The sequence below is a fragment of the Phyllobates terribilis genome, unplaced genomic scaffold, assembly GCF_046119375.1.
Source record: "Phyllobates terribilis strain yellow unplaced genomic scaffold, ASM4611937v1 Scaffold_5__5_contigs__length_657084704, whole genome shotgun sequence".
NCBI classification, from domain to species: Eukaryota; Metazoa; Chordata; class Amphibia; order Anura; family Dendrobatidae; genus Phyllobates; species Phyllobates terribilis.
The window spans coordinates 354,456,061-354,474,991 of record NW_027362765.1 but is presented as its reverse complement, the minus strand read 5'-3'; the positions used below and the strand labels follow the sequence as shown (position 1 = coordinate 354,474,991).

General features: G+C 43.1%; 1 protein-coding gene across 1 annotated transcript in view; it reads right to left on the bottom strand.

Moving 5' to 3' along the window:
• Positions 1-18,606, bottom strand: part of AFAP1L2 (actin filament associated protein 1 like 2) — a 195,719-nt gene extending 177,113 nt beyond the window's left edge. Inside the window, exon 1 of the mRNA XM_073684655.1 lies at positions 18,469-18,606. Coding sequence (XP_073540756.1) covers positions 18,469-18,484 — 16 coding nt within the window. The 5' untranslated portion in view covers positions 18,485-18,606. The remainder of the gene's footprint in view (positions 1-18,468) is intronic.
• Positions 18,607-18,931: the final 325 nt, after the last annotated feature.

Below are 18,931 nucleotides of genomic sequence, written 5' to 3'. Positions count from 1 at the left end.
TCTCCACACTCCCGTCCTTTATTCTCCACACTCCTGCCCCTTATTCTCCACACTTCGGCCCTTTATTCTCCACACTCCTGCCCCTTATTCTCCACACTCCTGCCCCTTATTCCCCGCACTTCTGCCCCTTATTCTCCACACTCCCGTCCTTTATTCTCCACACTCCCGCCCCTTATTCTCCACACTCCTGCCCCTTATTCTCCACACATCTGCCCCTTATTCTCCACACTCCCGTCCTTTATTCTCCACACTTCTGCCCCTTATTCTCCACACTCCTGCCCCTTATTCTCCACACTTCAGCCCCTTATTCTTCACACTTCGGCCCTTTATTCTCCACACTCCTGCCCCTTATTCTCCACACTCCTGCCCCTTATTCTCCACACTTCGGCCCTTTATTCTCCACACTTCGGCCCTTTATTCTCCACACTTCGGCCCTTTATTCTCCACACTTCTGCCCCTTATTCTCCGCACTTCTGCCCCCTTACTCTCCACACTTCTGCCCCCTTACTCTCCACACTTCTGCCCCTTATTCTCCGCACTTCTGCCCCTTATTCTCCGCACTTCTGCCCTTTATTCTCCGCACTTCTGCCCCCTTATTCTCCACACTTCTGCCCTTTATTCTCCACACTTCTGCCCCCTTATTCTCCAGACTTCTGCCCCTTATTCTCCACACCCCTGCCCCTTATTCTCCAGACTTCTGCCCCTTATCCCTCCACGTTCCTGCCCCTTATTCTCCAGACTTCGGCCCCTTATTCTCCGCACTTCTGCCCCCTCATTCTCCGCACTTCTGCCCCCTCATTCTCCGCACTTCTGCCCCTCATTCTCCGCACTTCTGCCCCTCATTCCCCGCACTCCTGCCCCTTATTCTCCGCACTCCTGCCCCTTATTCTCCGCACTCCTGCCCCTGCCCCTTATTCCCTGCACTTCTGCCCCTTATTCTCCGCACTCCTGCCCCTTATTCTCCAGACTTCTGTCCCTTATTCTCCAGACTTCTGCCCCTTATTCTCCACACTCCTGCCCCTTATTCCCCACACTCCTGCCCCTTATTCCCCACACTCCTGCCCCTTATTCTCCACACTTCTGCCCCCTCATTCTCCACACTCCTGCCCTCTATTCTCCACTCTTCTGCCCCTGCCCCTTATTCCCCGCACTTCTGCCCCTTATTCTCCACACTCCCGCCCCTTATTCTCCACACTCCTGCCCCTTATTCTCCACACTTCTGCCCCTTATTCTCCACACTCCCGTCCTTTATTCTCCACACTTCTGCCCCTTATTCTCCACACTCCCGTCCTTTATTCTCCACACTCCTGCCCCTTATTCTCCACACTTCGGCCCTTTATTCTCCACACTCCTGCCCCTTATTCTCCACACTCCTGCCCCTTATTCCCCGCACTTCTGCCCCTTATTCTCCACACTCCCGTCCTTTATTCTCCACACTTCTGCCCCTTATTCTCCACACTCCCGTCCTTTATTCTCCACACTCCTGCCCCTTATTCTCCACACTTCTGCCCCTTATTCTCCACACTTCGGCCCTTTATTCTCCACACTCCTGCCCCTTATTCTCCACACTTCGGCCCTTTATTCTCCACACTTCTGCCCCTTATTCTCCGCACTTCTGCCCCCTTACTCTCCACACTTCTGCCCCTTATTCTCCACACTTCTGCCCCTTATTCTCCACACTTCTGCCCCTTATTCTCCACACTTCGGCCCTTTATTCTCCACACTCCTGCCCCTTATTCTCCACACTCCTGCCCCTTATTCCCCGCACTTCTGCCCCTTATTCTCCACACTCCTGCCCCTTATTCTCCACACTTCGGCCCTTTATTCTCCACACTTCGGCCCTTTATTCTCCACACTTCTGCCCCTTATTCTCCGCACTTCTGCCCCCTTACTCTCCGCACTTCTGCCCCTTATTCTCCGCACTTCTGCCCTTTATTCTCCGCACTTCTGCCCTTTATTCTCCGCACTTCTGCCCTTTATTCTCCGCACTTCTGCCCCCTTATTCTCCACACTTCTGCCCTTTATTCTCCACACTTCTGCCCTTTATTCTCCACACTTCTGCCCTTTATTCTCCACACTTCTGCTCTTTATTCTCCACACTTCTGCCCTTTATTCTCCACACTTCTGCCCTTTATTCTCCACACTTCTGCCCTTTATTCTCCACACTTCTGCCCTTTATTCTCCACACTTCTGCTCTTTATTCTCCACACTTCTGCTCTTTATTCTCCACACTTCTGCTCTTTATTCTCCACACTTCTGCCCCCTTATTTTCCAGACTTCTGCCCCCTATTCTCCACACTCCTGCCCCTTATTCTCCAGACTTCTGCTCCTTATCCCTCCACGTTCCTGCCCCTTATTCTCCAGACTTCGGCCCCTTATTCTCCGCACTTCTGCCCCCTCATTCTCCGCACTCCTGCCCCTTATTCTCCGCACTCCTGCCCCTTCATTCTCCGCACTTCTGCCCCCTCATTCTCCGCACTCCTGCCCCTTATTCTCCGCACTCTTGCCCCTTATTCTCCTGGAAGCTCCTGGGGTCATGAAGCATTTCAGGAACCCCGCAAAATCAAAAGGGCTCCAAACAAAAGGGCTCCAATACGCACTGACTTATCAATACCTTCCTATAGACTTTACCATCTGGCTGCAGAGTATATGAGCCACTTCTTGCCCTCCTGTTCTGTGGCCTGGTGTGTGACAACCTCATCAGGAGGGACGATTAGGATGGCACCCACTGATATACACAGCCAGTGGAGATTTGGGGCGTCCCTCTAGGGCTCTGGGCAGCGGATAATTATGGGAGGAAGGAAAGAAATAGCCTGTAAATGATAGAGCACACAGAAGAAGAAGCTGCATCTCGCCAGAGCTACTGGGACATGTATTTCTTTGTGGATTCGAGTGGGATCCTCACCAAATTTACAGAAGGCTAAGGCTTTAGATATCAGGGGCTCATAGGGATGTGAGGAGTATAAGGGGGTCATAAATAATCAGAGAACTGGTGCAGCTATGTCACCCGAACATACTCCGTTAACTTTGTTTCACTTTTTTACCATTTTCAAGATCTCTGTTTGTTGTCACTGTATGGAAATAGTGATTAGGCGACTGTACCTGTTCTGAGGGTTTGTTACTATGTACAGGTGCTTCTCACAAAATTAGAATATCATCAAAAAGTGAATTTATTTCAGTTCTTCAATACAAAAAGTGAAACTCCTATATTATATAGAGTCATTACACACAGAGGGATCTATTATATAGAGTCATTACACACAGAGGGATCTATTATATAGAGTCATTACACACAGAGGGATCTATTATATAAAGTCATTACACACAGAGGGATCTATTATATAGAGTCATTACACACAGAGGGATCTATTATATAGAGTCATTACACACAAAGGGATCTATTATATAGAGTCGTTACACACCGAGGGATCTATTCTATAGAGTCATTACACGCAGAGGGATCTATTCTATAGAGTCGTTACACGCAGAGGGATCTATTATATAGAGTCATTACACGCAGAGGGATCTATTATATAGTCATTACACGCAGAGGGATCTATTCTATAGAGTCATTACACGCAGAGGGATCTATTATATAGAGTCATTACACACAGAGGGATCTATTATATAGAGTCATTACACACAGAGGGATCTATTATATAGAGTCTTTACGCACAGAGGGATCTATTATATAGAGTCATTACACACAGAGGGATCTATTATATAGAGTCATTACACACAGAGTGATCTATTATATAGAGTCATTACACACAGAGTGATCTATTATATACAGTCATTACACACAGAGTGATCTATTATATACAGTCATTACACACAGAGGGATCTATTATATAGAGTCATTACACACAGAGGGATCTATTATATAGAGTCATTATACACAGAGGGATCTATTATATAGTCATTACACGCAGAGGGATCTATTATATAGAGTCATTATACACCGAGGGATCTATTATATAGTCATTACACACCGAGGGATCTATTATATAGAGTCATTACACGCCGAGGGATCTATTATATAGAGTCATTACACGCCGAGGGATCTATTATATAGAGTCATTACACGCAGAGGGATCTATTATATAGAGTCATTATACACAGAGGGATCTATTATATAGAGTCATTACACACCAAGGGATCTACTATATAGAGTCATTACACACAGAGGGATCTATTATATAGAGTCATTACACGCAGAGGGATCTACTATATAGAGTCATTACACGCAGAGGGATCTATTATATAGAGTCATTACACGCAGAGGGATCTATTATATAGAGTCATTACACGCAGAGGGATCTATTATATAGAGTCATTACACGCAGAGGGATCTATTATATAGAGTCATTACACACAGAGGGATCTATTATATAGAGTCATTACACACAGTGTGATCTATTATATAGAGTCATTACACACAGAGGGATCTATTATATAGAGTCATTACACACAGAGGGATCTATTGTATAGAGTCATTACACACAGAGGAATCTATTATATAGAGTCATTACACACAGAGGTATCTATTATATAGAGTCATTACACACAGAGGGATCTATTATATAGAGTCATTACACACAGAGGGATCTATTATATAGAGTCATTACAAGCAGAGGGATCTATTATATAGAATCATTACACGCAGAGGGATCTATTATATAGAGTCATTATACACAGAGGGATCTCTTATATTGAGTCATTACACACAGAGGGATCTATTATATAGAGTCATTACACACAAAGGGATCTATTATATAGAGTCATTACACACAGAGTGATCTATTATATAGAGTCATTACACACAGAGGGATCTATTATATAGAGTCATTACACACAAAGGGATCTATTATATAGAGTCGTTACACGCAGAGGGATCTATTATATAGAGTCATTACACGCAGAGGGATCTATTATATAGTCATTACACGCAGAGGGATCTATTCTATAGAGTCATTACACGCAGAGGGATCTATTCTATAGAGTCATTACACACAGAGGGATCTATTATATAGAGTCATTACACACAGAGGGATCTATTATATAGAGTCATTACACACAGAGGGATCTATTATATAGAGTCTTTACGCACAGAGGGATCTATTATATAGAGTCATTACACACAGAGGGATCTATTATATAGAGTCATTACACACAGAGTGATCTATTATATAGAGTCATTACACACAGAGGGATCTATTATATAGAGTCATTACACGCAGAGGGATCTATTATATAGAGTCATTACACACAGAGGGATCTATTATATACAGTCATTACACACAGAGGGATCTATTATATAGAGTCATTACACACAGAGGGATCTATTATATAGAGTCATTATACACAGAGGGATCTATTATATAGTCATTACACGCAGAGGGATCTATTATATAGAGTCATTATACACCGAGGGATCTATTATATAGAGTCATTACACACCGAGGGATCTATTATATAGAGTCATTACACGCCGAGGGATCTATTATATAGAGTCATTACACGCAGAGGGATCTATTATATAGAGCCATTACACGCAGAGGGATCTATTATATAGAGTCATTACACGCCGAGGGATCTATTATATAGAGTCATTACACGCAGAGGGATCTATTATATAGAGTCATTATACACAGAGGGATCTATTATATAGAGTCATTACACACCAAGGGATCTACTATATAGAGTCATTACACACAGAGGGATCTATTATATAGAGTCTTTACGCACAGAGGGATCTATTATATAGAGTCATTACACACAGAGGGATCTATTATATAGAGTCATTACACACAGAGTGATCTATTATATAGAGTCATTACACACAGAGTGATCTATTATATACAGTCATTACACACAGAGTGATCTATTATATACAGTCATTACACACAGAGGGATCTATTATATAGAGTCATTACACACAGAGGGATCTATTATATAGAGTCATTATACACAGAGGGATCTATTATATAGTCATTACACGCAGAGGGATCTATTATATAGAGTCATTATACACCGAGGGATCTATTATATAGTCATTACACACCGAGGGATCTATTATATAGAGTCATTACACGCCGAGGGATCTATTATATAGAGTCATTACACGCCGAGGGATCTATTATATAGAGTCATTACACGCAGAGGGATCTATTATATAGAGTCATTATACACAGAGGGATCTATTATATAGAGTCATTACACACCAAGGGATCTACTATATAGAGTCATTACACACAGAGGGATCTATTATATAGAGTCATTACACGCAGAGGGATCTACTATATAGAGTCATTACACGCAGAGGGATCTATTATATAGAGTCATTACACGCAGAGGGATCTATTATATAGAGTCATTACACGCAGAGGGATCTATTATATAGAGTCATTACACGCAGAGGGATCTATTATATAGAGTCATTACACACAGAGGGATCTATTATATAGAGTCATTACACACAGTGTGATCTATTATATAGAGTCATTACACACAGAGGGATCTATTATATAGAGTCATTACACACAGAGGGATCTATTGTATAGAGTCATTACACACAGAGGAATCTATTATATAGAGTCATTACACACAGAGGTATCTATTATATAGAGTCATTACACACAGAGGGATCTATTATATAGAGTCATTACACACAGAGGGATCTATTATATAGAGTCATTACAAGCAGAGGGATCTATTATATAGAATCATTACACGCAGAGGGATCTATTATATAGAGTCATTATACACAGAGGGATCTCTTATATTGAGTCATTACACACAGAGGGATCTATTATATAGAGTCATTACACACAAAGGGATCTATTATATAGAGTCATTACACACAGAGTGATCTATTATATAGAGTCATTACACACAGAGGGATCTATTATATAGAGTCATTACACACAAAGGGATCTATTATATAGAGTCGTTACACGCAGAGGGATCTATTATATAGAGTCATTACACGCAGAGGGATCTATTATATAGTCATTACACGCAGAGGGATCTATTCTATAGAGTCATTACACGCAGAGGGATCTATTCTATAGAGTCATTACACACAGAGGGATCTATTATATAGAGTCATTACACACAGAGGGATCTATTATATAGAGTCATTACACACAGAGGGATCTATTATATAGAGTCTTTACGCACAGAGGGATCTATTATATAGAGTCATTACACACAGAGGGATCTATTATATAGAGTCATTACACACAGAGTGATCTATTATATAGAGTCATTACACACAGAGGGATCTATTATATAGAGTCATTACACGCAGAGGGATCTATTATATAGAGTCATTACACACAGAGGGATCTATTATATACAGTCATTACACACAGAGGGATCTATTATATAGAGTCATTACACACAGAGGGATCTATTATATAGAGTCATTATACACAGAGGGATCTATTATATAGTCATTACACGCAGAGGGATCTATTATATAGAGTCATTATACACCGAGGGATCTATTATATAGAGTCATTACACACCGAGGGATCTATTATATAGAGTCATTACACGCCGAGGGATCTATTATATAGAGTCATTACACGCAGAGGGATCTATTATATAGAGCCATTACACGCAGAGGGATCTATTATATAGAGTCATTACACGCCGAGGGATCTATTATATAGAGTCATTACACGCAGAGGGATCTATTATATAGAGTCATTATACACAGAGGGATCTATTATATAGAGTCATTACACACCAAGGGATCTACTATATAGAGTCATTACACACAGAGGGATCTATTATATAGAGTCATTACACGCAGAGGGATCTACTATATAGAGTCATTACACGCAGAGGGATCTATTATATAGAGTCATTACACGCAGAGGGATCTATTATATAGAGTCATTACACACAGAGGGATCTATTCTATAGAGTCATTACACACAGAGGGATCTATTATATAGAGTCATTACACACAGTGTGATCTATTATATAGAGTCATTACACACAGAGGGATCTATTATATAGAGTCATTACACACAGAGGGATCTATTGTATAGAGTCATTACACACAGAGGGATCTATTATATAGAGTCATTACACACAGAGGGATCTATTGTATAGAGTCATTACACACAGAGGGATCTATTATATAGAGTCGTTACACACAGAGGGATCTATTCTATAGAGTCATTACACACAGAGGGATCTATTATATAGAGTCATTACACACAGAGCGATCTATTATATAGAGTCATTACACACAGAGGGATCTATTTCACGTGTTTATTTCTGTTAATGTTGATGATTATGGCTTACAGTCAATGAAAACACAAAAGTCATTATCTCAGTAAATTAGAATACTTTATAACAACAGCTTGAAAAATGATTTTAATATCTGAAATGTCTGTTCAGTAAATGCCTCAATACTTGGTCGGGGCTCCTTTTGCATCAATTACAGCATCAATGCGGCAATGTGGCATGGAGGCGATTAGCCTGTGGCATGGAGGGATCAGCCTGTGGCATGGAGGGATCAGCCTGTGGCATGGAGGGATCAGCCTGTGGCATGGAGGCGATCAGCCTGTGGCATGGAGGGATCAGCCTGTGGCATGGAGGGATCAGCCTGTGGCATGGAGGGATCAGCCTGTGGCATGGAGGGATCAGCCTGTGGCATGGAGGGATCAGCCTGTGGCATGGAGGCGATCAGCCTGTGGCATGGAGGGATCAGCCTGTGGCATGGAGGGATCAGCCTGTGGCATGGAGGCGATCAGCCTGTGGCATGGAGGGATCAGCCTGTGGCATGGAGGGATCAGCCTGTGGCTGCTGAGATGTTATGGAAGCCCAGGTGGCTTTGATAGCAGCCTTCAGCTCGTCTGCATTGTTGGGTCTCGTGTCTCTCATCTTCCTCCTGACAATACCCCATAGATTCTCTATAATAGATTCTCTATGGGGTTAAGGTCAGGCGAGTTTGCTGCCAATCAAGCACAGTGATCCTGTTGTGTGTAAACCAGGTATTGGTACTTTTGGCCGTGTGGACAGGGGCCAAGTCCTGCTGGAGAATGACATTTCCATCTCCATAAAGCTTGTCGGCAGAGGGAAGCATGAAGTGCTGTAAAATGTCCTGGTAGACGGCGGTGCTGACTTTGGTCTTGATAAAACACAGTGGACCTCCACCAGCAGATGACATGGCCCCCAAACCATCACTGATTGTGGAGACTTCACACTAGACCTCCAGCAGCTTGGATTGTGGCCTCTCCACTCTTCCTCCAGACTCTGGGACCTTGATTTCCAAATGAAATGCAAAATTTACTTTCATCTGAAAACAACACCTTGGACCACAGAGCAACAGTCCAGGTCTTTTTCTCCTTGGTCCAGGTAAGACGCTTCTGGCGTTGTCTATTGGTCATGAGGGGCTTGACACAAGCAATGCGACACTTGTAGCCCATGTCCTGGATACGTCTGTGTGTGGTGGCTCTTGAAGCAATGACTCCAGCAGCAGTCCACTGCTTGTGAATCTCCCACAAATGTTTGAATGGCCTTTCCTTAACAATCCTTTCCAGGCTGCGGTTATCCCGGTTGCTTGTGCACCTTTTTCTACCACACTTTTTCCTTCCACTCAACTTTCCATTAATATGCTTGGATACAGCACTCTGTGAACAGCCAGCTTCTTTAGCAATGACCTTTTGTGGCTCATCCTCCTTGTGGAGTGTGTCAGTGACTGCCGTCTGGACATCTGTCAATTCAGCAGTCTTCCCCATGATTGTGGAGCCTACTGAAACAGACTAAGAGACCTTTTGAAATGCATCGGAAGCCTTTGCAGGTGTTTTTTGCTAATTATTCTAATTTACTGAGATAATGACTCTTGTCTTTTCATTGGCTGTAAGCCATAATCATCAACATTAACCGAAATAAACACTTGAAATTGATCCCTCTGTGTGTAATGACTCTATATAATAGATCCCTCTGTGTGTAATGACTCTATATAATAGATCTCTCTGCGTGTAATGACTCTATATAATAGATCCCTCTGTGTGTAATGACTCTATATAATAGATCGCTCTGTGTGTAATGACTCTATATAATAGATCCCTCTGTGTGTAATGACTCTATATAATAGATCCCTCTGTGTGTAATGACTCTATATAATAGATCGCTCTGTGTGTAATGACTCTATATAATAGATCCCTCTGTGTGTAATGACTCTATATAATAGATCCCTCTGTGTGTAATGACTCTATATAATAGATCCCTCTGTGTGTAATGACTCTATATAATAGATCCTCTGTGTGTAATGACTCTATATAATAGATCCCTCTGTGTGTAATGACTCTATATAATAGATCCCTCTGCGTGTAATGACTCTTTATAATAGATCCCTCTGTGCGTAATGACTCTATATAATAGATCCCTCTGCGTGTAATGACTCTATATAATAGATCCCTCTGTGTGTAATGACTTTATATAATAGATCCCTCTGTGTGTAATGACTCTATATAATAGATCCCTCTGCGTGTAATGACTCTATGTAATAGATCCCTCTGCGTGTAATGACTCTATATAATAGATCAGTCTGCGTGTAATGACTCTATATAATAGATCCCTCTGCGTGTAATGACTCTATATAATAGATCCCTCTGCGTGTAATGACTCTTTATAATAGATCCCTCTGTGCGTAATGACTCTATATAATAGATCCCTCTGCGTGTAATGACTCTATATAATAGATCCCTCTGTGTGTAATGACTCTATATAATAGATCCCTCTGTGTGTAATGACTCTATATAATAGATCCCTCTGCGTGTAATGACTCTATATAATAGATCCCTCTGCGTGTAATGACTCTATATAATAGATCCCTCTGCGTGTAATGACTCTATATAATAGATCAGTCTGCTTGTAATGACTCTATATAATAGATCCCTCTGCGTGTAATGACTCTATATAATAGATCCCTCTGTGTGTAATGACTCTATATAATAGATCCCTCTGTGTGTAATGACTCTATATAATAGATCCCTCTGTGTGTAATGACTCTATATAATAGATCCCTCTGTGTGTAATGACTCTATATAATAGATCCCTCTGCGTGTAATGACTCTATATAATATAGGAGTTTCACTTTTTGTATTGAAGAATAAATTCACTTTTTGATGATATTCTAATTTTGTGAGAAGCACCTGCATCATGTGTGAGGGAAGCAGCAGCACATCCCTCTGCTGGACCCCTGGTTGATACATAAACCTTGCATTGTACAGCGCTGCAGAATATGTTGGCGCATTGTCTGTCACCAGGGATCGCAGCGTTCACCCATGACTGAAATCCCAGGTCTGTACAGAGACAAAAGGATGAATTATCTTATTGTAACCGGATCCCTGCAGGTAACGTGCGATAGAGATCTTGTTCGCAGACAGGAGAATTATCTCACTTTTCCCGGACGAAATGCCTAAAAAGCCGATGAATCAGATTCTGGTGTCGCCGCTCCCTATGTCTAGGATCCCCCGAGACGTCAGCACTTTCCTATCCTCCTCGGCTCTGTACTAGTATATTTTCTGGGTTGGTCAGCACTTCCCCCATTGATCCCATTACCCAGATCCCGGTCATTTTGCTGCCATCTATGTAATGGGTGACTATAGTCTTGCAGAGATGGGTACTGGCCCATGGAGGGTTTTTTTCCAGCCCTTTCTTTGGGTCCCATGTGCTCTACCTATGGGTTTTGTCTTCCCCTAGGCTACAGTGCCCATGATCCACTGCAACCCCTGCACCCACTATAGTTAGACCTTTGGGTTCAGGAGCAGTAGTAAAGCCCCCTATGTGCTATTCCGTTGTGACCACCTGGTGGCAGTCTGCATGTCACCTCCAGTAGTCTATGGTACCGTGACACAGATGCCAAGAGGTCTTCCCTCCTGAAAAAGGAGTGTATTCCAGTCTATGCACTTAGACCAAAAACATCAAAACTCTTTATTTTCCACTACAATTGAAGCGTCATGCCTCCTATTCGTAAGACTTTGCCAGGTGCCGCAGACCTGTGCCAAGCACTTGGAAGGGATGGGACGAGACGCCCAACCAGATAGGGACCCCTACATTATGCTGACTGGCACCAAAAGAAAGGAACAAAGAAGAAATGCTGATAAGGCCTTTGAGAAGAAAGTAGTACGCTCCAACTTTACTGAAAAACAGGTTAAAGGGAGGGAATAAGAATAATAACATGGCGGCAGAAACCAGCAGGAGAGGGTGGAGAAGCTTATAACCATACAATATACAGAAGGTAATGGCAGGTACAATGTATAACAATAACATCCGGGTAAAACGTGCAATAATAGCAAATACATTATGTGTTTATTTATTTATTTTACTCATTTATATAGCGCCATTAATTCCACTGCGCTTTAGAGACATTATGGGCACTGTCCCCATTGGGGCTCACAATCTAAATTGTATCTAATAATGTGCACATCCACATAGTGTCATTATTCCAGCAGGAGGCGTTTCACTATGGGTACGTGCACACTATTCGATACATAATGTATTTGCTATTATTGCACGTTTTACCCGGATGTTATTGCTATACATTGTACCTGCCATTACCTTGTGTATATTGTATGGTTATAAGCTTCTCCACCCTCTCCTGCTGGTTTCTGCCGCCATGTTATTATTCTTATTCCCTCCCTTTAACCTGTTTTAGTTGGAGCTTGCTACTTTCTTCTCAGAGGCCTTATCAGCATTTCTTCTTTGTTCCTTTCTTTTGGTGTTATTCCTTGGTGCTGCCTCACATTAGTCCTCAGAATACAATTGCCCTCAATTAGCCATTGACCAGACCTATCTGTACATTACTTTTTAGATGATATAGGGTTTTTTCAGTGAGTTATACTGACTGGCAGCGGTCCTGGGGGTCGGGCCCCCACCGATCAATCATCCAGCACTTTTGTGATAGGATAGGCCATGGATGTCCAGGAGAATGCCGGACTGGGATCTTTCATCTGCAGCGCCCCCATTACTTAACAGATCAGCATGTTACTATCGTATTAGCCTAAGAGTCTCCTCTTGTCGGTTCGGGATTATTCGGTTGGTGCAGAGTCAAGAGTTTTCCTGATCGGTAGTCCGTGAATAGTAGAGATGGAAATGGAGGGGTTCAGAGTCCACCCGCATCTACAGGTGAAGAGCTCAGGGATGGAGACCGTCAGCAATGGAGATGAGGCCCGGGGGGTCACAAACTAACAGTATACCTCCTTATTGGAGAGCCAGGAGTCACAGAACGGCCCTGTTACCTCTCCACATTTTCATTTCTTTCCCTTTAAGTCAGTGAACAACATAAAATCCCACCAGGTACAGAGAACAGACAGGACGTGATGGCGGCCTCCACACCGAGCAGGGAAGTCATTATTTTAAATAATACAAGAAAAGCAAAGTTTTTGCATTAGTATTCATCCCCCAGTGCAAGCCGGGAATAATGAAGCAATGTAACATGAGGACACTAAAGGCAGCGGTGACTCCAAACTACAGCAGGTATCTCCACTCAGGGGATAATCACCAGGACAGAAGCAATGGAGATAAAACTGCAGGAAAGCATCCTGACCAAGTCTGGAGAACTACAAGTTCCAGCAATTTCAGAAGCGCTAGACACAAGGTGTATCACAAGGTCGCCTATACATGCAGAGGCTGAGGCTACGTTCAGTATTTGGTCAGTATTTCACATCAGTATTTGTCAACCAAAACCAGGAGTGGGTGCTCACATTTTAATACCGCGGCCCGTCTAAGTAATCCGCTCTTTTTTTTTGCTTTCTTTAAATCCGCCGCATGGTTGCAGAGATATCGGGCTTTTTAGTTAGTGCTACTTTTTAGACTTTTTTCCCCAAGTGGGCGTGGCTCACGGGGTAATTATGCAGAGCAGCTTAAAGACACGCCCCGAGGTAATCCTGTGGGCACCCCCAATTGGGAAAAGATCATAGAAATATCTCTAGGACCATATGGTGGATTTCAAAATACCAACAAAACCAAATATTCAGGAGCAGCAGAATAAAATAAGAGAGAAACTGCGCACTGATCTGGTGACAGGTCTGCACTAAGGAATTGCTCAGTTATCTGTTTCTAGGAAAGCTGGACGCACCAGTATGACCACCGTTATCTATCACAGTGGCCCACAGCTGTGACTCTTCATACACTAAAGCACTGACCTATGCAGTGGGGGTGAAGCTGGCGGGGCCTGGGTGATACCAGAGGCACCAGATAACATGAGTTGTGACCAGTCCTGCAAGACTGGTCACACGACTCCAAAAAGTCCTTGTCCCCAGTGACAGGCGGCCACCATCGCTGTGGTCGCATATATCAGGATCCACCGGTTTTCTCTTCCTTCCAGATGGACTAGATCTCAGCTCTTGTCCATTCACATAAGAGTGGGAGAAAGCTGGGTGACAACCCCTGTGAACGCCACAGATTTCCCTCAGACAGAAAATATTTTTTTTTACAACTACAGAAGCAAAGCCCTGTAATTACAGGCAGGACTGTGGAGTCGGTAAGCCAAACCTCTAACTCCGACCCCTCAATTTCCCTGACTCCCAACTCCAACTCCACAACTCCGACTCCACAGCTCCAGTCACTACTCAGCATGTACGTAAAGTGCAGCACTGGTCAGTACTGAGCATGTACATAAAGTGCAGCACTGGTCACTACTGAGCATGTACATAAAGTGCAGCACTGGTCACTACTGAGCATGTACATAAAGTGCAGCACTGGTCACTACTGAGCATGTACATAAAGTGCAGCACTGGTCACTACTGAGCATGTACATAAAGTGTTGCACTGGTCACTACTGAGCATGTACATAAAGTGTTGCACTGGTCACTACTGAGCATGTACATAAAGTGCAGCACTGGTCACTACTGAGCATGTACATAAAGTGTTGCACTGGTCAGTACTGCGCATGTACATAAAGTGTTGCACTGGTCAGTACTGCGCATGTACATAAAGTGCAGCACTGGTCACTACTGAGCATGTACATAAAGTGTTGCACTGGTCAGTACTGCGCATGTACATAAAGTGTTGCACTGATCAGTACTGTGCATGTACATAAAGTGTTGCACTGGTCAGTACTGCGCATGTACATAAAGTGATGCACTGGTCAGTACTGAGCATGTACATAAAGTGTTGCACTGGTCAGTACTGAGCATGTACATAAAGTGCAGCACTGGTCAGTACTGAGCATGTACATAAAGTGTTGCACTGGTCAGTACTGAGCATGTACATAAAGTGTTGCACTGGTCAGTACTGAGCATGTACATAAAGTGTTGCACTGGTCAGTACTGAGCATGTACATAAAGTGTTGCACTGGTCAGTACTGCGCATGTACATAAAGTGCAGCACTGGTCAGTACTGCGCATGTACATAAGGTGTTGCACTGGTCAGTACTGAGCATGTACATAAAGTGCAGCACTGGTCAGTACTGCGCATGTACATAAAGTGTTGCACTGGTCAGTACTGAGCATGTACATAAAGTGTTGCACTGGTCAATACTGAGCATGTACATAAAGTGTTGCACTGGTCAGTACTGAGCATGTACATAAAGTGTTGCACTGGTCAGTACTGCGCATGTACATAAAGTGTTGCACTGGTCTGTACTGAGCATGTACATAAAGTGTTGCACTGGTCAGTACTGAGCATGTACATAAAGTGTTGTACTGGTCAGTACTGAGCATGTACATAAAGTGTTGCACTGGTCAGTACTGAGCATGTACATAAAGTGCAGCACTGGTCAGTACTGCGCATGTACATAAAGTGTTGCACTGGTCAGTACTGAGCATGTACATAAAGTGTTGCACTGGTCAGTACTGCGCATGTACATAAAGTGCAGCACTGGTCAGTACTGCGCATGTACATAAGGTGTTGCACTGGTCAGTACTGAGCATGTACATAAAGTGCAGCACTGGTCAGTACTGCGCATGTACATAAAGTGTTGCACTGGTCAGTACTGCGCATGTACATAAAGTGTTGCACTGGTCTGTACTGAGCATGTACATAAAGTGTTGCACTGGTCAGTACTGAGCATGTACATAAAGTGTTGTACTGGTCAGTACTGAGCATGTACATAAAGTGTTGCACTGGTCTGTACTGAGCATGTACATAAAGTGTTGCACTGGTCAGTACTGAGCATGTACATAAAGTGTTGTACTGGTCAGTACTGAGCATGTACATAAAGTGTTGCACTGGTCAGTACTGCGCATGTACATAAAGTGTTGCACTGGTCAGTACTGCGCATGTACATAAAGTGTTGCACTGGTCAGTACTGAGCATGTACATAAAGTGTTGTACTGGTCAGTACTGAGCATGTACATAAAGTGTTGCACTGGTCAGTACTGAGCATGTACATAAAGTGCAGCACTGGTCAGTACTGCGCATGTACATAAAGTGTTGCACTGGTCAGTACTGAGCATGTACATAAAGTGTTGTACTGGTCAGTACTGAGCATGTACATAAAGTGTTGCACTGGTCAGTACTGAGCATGTACATAAAGTGTTGCACTGGTCAGTACTGAGCATGTACATAAAGTGTTGCACTGGTCAGTACTGAGCATGTACATAAAGTGTTGCACTGGTCAGTACTGAGCATGTACATAAAGTGTTGCACTGGTCAGTACTGAGCATGTACATAAAGTGTTGCACTGGTCAGTACTGAGCATGTACATAAAGTGTTGCACTGGTCAGTACTGAGCATGTACATAAAGTGTTGCACTGGTCAGTACTGAGCGTGTACATAAAGTGCAGCACAGATTCATATCAACTAAAAGCCGAGATCCTGAGATCAGGAACAGAACAGACATTTATAGGACATTTCATAACTTTCCCAAATTCTTATGAAAACATTTCCAGCACATCCTGCGTTGTACTACTGTACCCAATGTATTATATATTTTAGGAGTCTGAGTTGGTCCATTTTAGACTGACTCCATCAAAGTGGACACAGACTCCGACTCCACAGCCCTGGTTACAGGGGTGATTTCTTAGTTAAAAACATAGTAAATGTGAAGGTGCTGCAGCATCATTACCAACAGGATGTCCGAGCATCGGAGGTCAAGTGGCCCCTAGGGTTCATCAGATTTACTTAATGAGATTCCTTATTTTTCATACTTGAACTCAACAGGTCAAAACAAACAGGTTAAAATGACGTGGTCCCCACCTGTAAAATTCCAGCACTTTGATGGTTAAATATTAGGAAGCTTCTTTATCTTTTCAAACTGAGTCACCAAATCATAAGACAAAAGAAATTTCAGGTCAAGAAGCTCTGACCAACACAAGGCACTGATCTCACTGGATACAATGTAACAAGAGGCGTCATATCTATAAACCACCAACACATAGAACAGCGCTGGATACAATGTCACAACAGAATGTGACAAGAATGAAATATACCAGCCCATTTTATGACAGCAATAGACACTGAACACAATGTAACAACACAAAATAACTGTAATTAAATGTCATTTCTGGAGTCCATGAAACTGGCACAAATGCTCAATGCTGTACACTGTACAGTCCTATATACTCTGCTGTACAGTCCTATATACTCTGCTGTACACTGTACGGTCCTATATACTCTGCTGTACACTGTAAAGTCCTATATATTCTGCTGTACACTGCACTGTCCTATATACTCTGCTGTACACTGCTCTGTCCTATATACTCTGCTGTACACTGTACGGTCCTATATACTCTGCTGTACACTGTACAGTCCTATATACTCTGCTGTACAGTCCTATATACTCTGCTGTACACTGTACGGTCCTATATACTCTGCTGTACACTGTAAAGTCCTATATATTCTGCTGTACACTGCACTGTCCTATATACTCTGCTATACACTGTTCTGTCCTATATACTCTGCTGTACACTGCTCTGCCCTATATACTCTGCTGTACACTGTACGGTCCTATATACTCTGCTGTACACTGTATGGTCCTATATACTCTGCTGTACACTGTATGGTCCTATATACTCTGCTGTACACTGTACGGTCCTATATACTCTGCTGTACACTGGATAGTCCTACATACTCTGCTGTATACTGCTCTGTCCTGTATACTCTGCTGTACAGTCCTATATACTCTGCTGTATACTGCTCTGTCCTGTATACTCTGCTGTACAGTCCTATATACTCTGCTGTATACTGCTCTGTCCTGTATACTCTGCTGTACACTGCTCTGTCCTGTATACTCTGCTGTACACTGCTCTGTCCTGTATACTCTGCTGTACAGTCCTATATACTCTGCTGTACACTGCTCTGTCCTGTATACTCTGCTGTACACTGCTCTGTCCTGTATACTCTGCTGTACACTGCTCTGTCCTGTATACTCTGCTGTACACTGCTCTGTCCTGTTTCGCACTGACACATCTGACAGCGCAGCTCAATGGAAGATTCCTCCAGATCAAGGTGAAGTCTCAGCTGCGCAGAAAGTAAAGAGGAAGCTGCGGCTCTCACCTTTATATCTCTCCATGTGTGCGGCCGCCAGCCTGCTCCCCGATAGATCCCGGAGCCGTGTGCTCGGTGCCCGGTGCTGAACAGACTCTTCCCCGACAGAGCCCCTCCCTGTGAGGTCACTACAGCTCAGCCTGGGAACCAGCAACGACCGCCCCCCGAGAACCCCCAGAGACCCCCATCCGACCTGACCAAGAGAGGAAGCCCTGATCAGAGAGCAGCAACTACCCAGAGAGTGCAAAGCAATAGGGCAGAGTATGGTACTAAATGCCTAGACAAAGGGGCAGTATTATAGTAGTAATATTCCTGTACATAGGGGACAGTATTATAGTAGTTATATTCTTGTACATAGGGGGCAGTATTATAGTAGTTATATTCTTGTACATAGGGGGCAGTATTATAGTAGTTATATTCTTGTACATAGGAGCAGTATTATAGTAGTTATATTCTTATACATAGGGGCAGT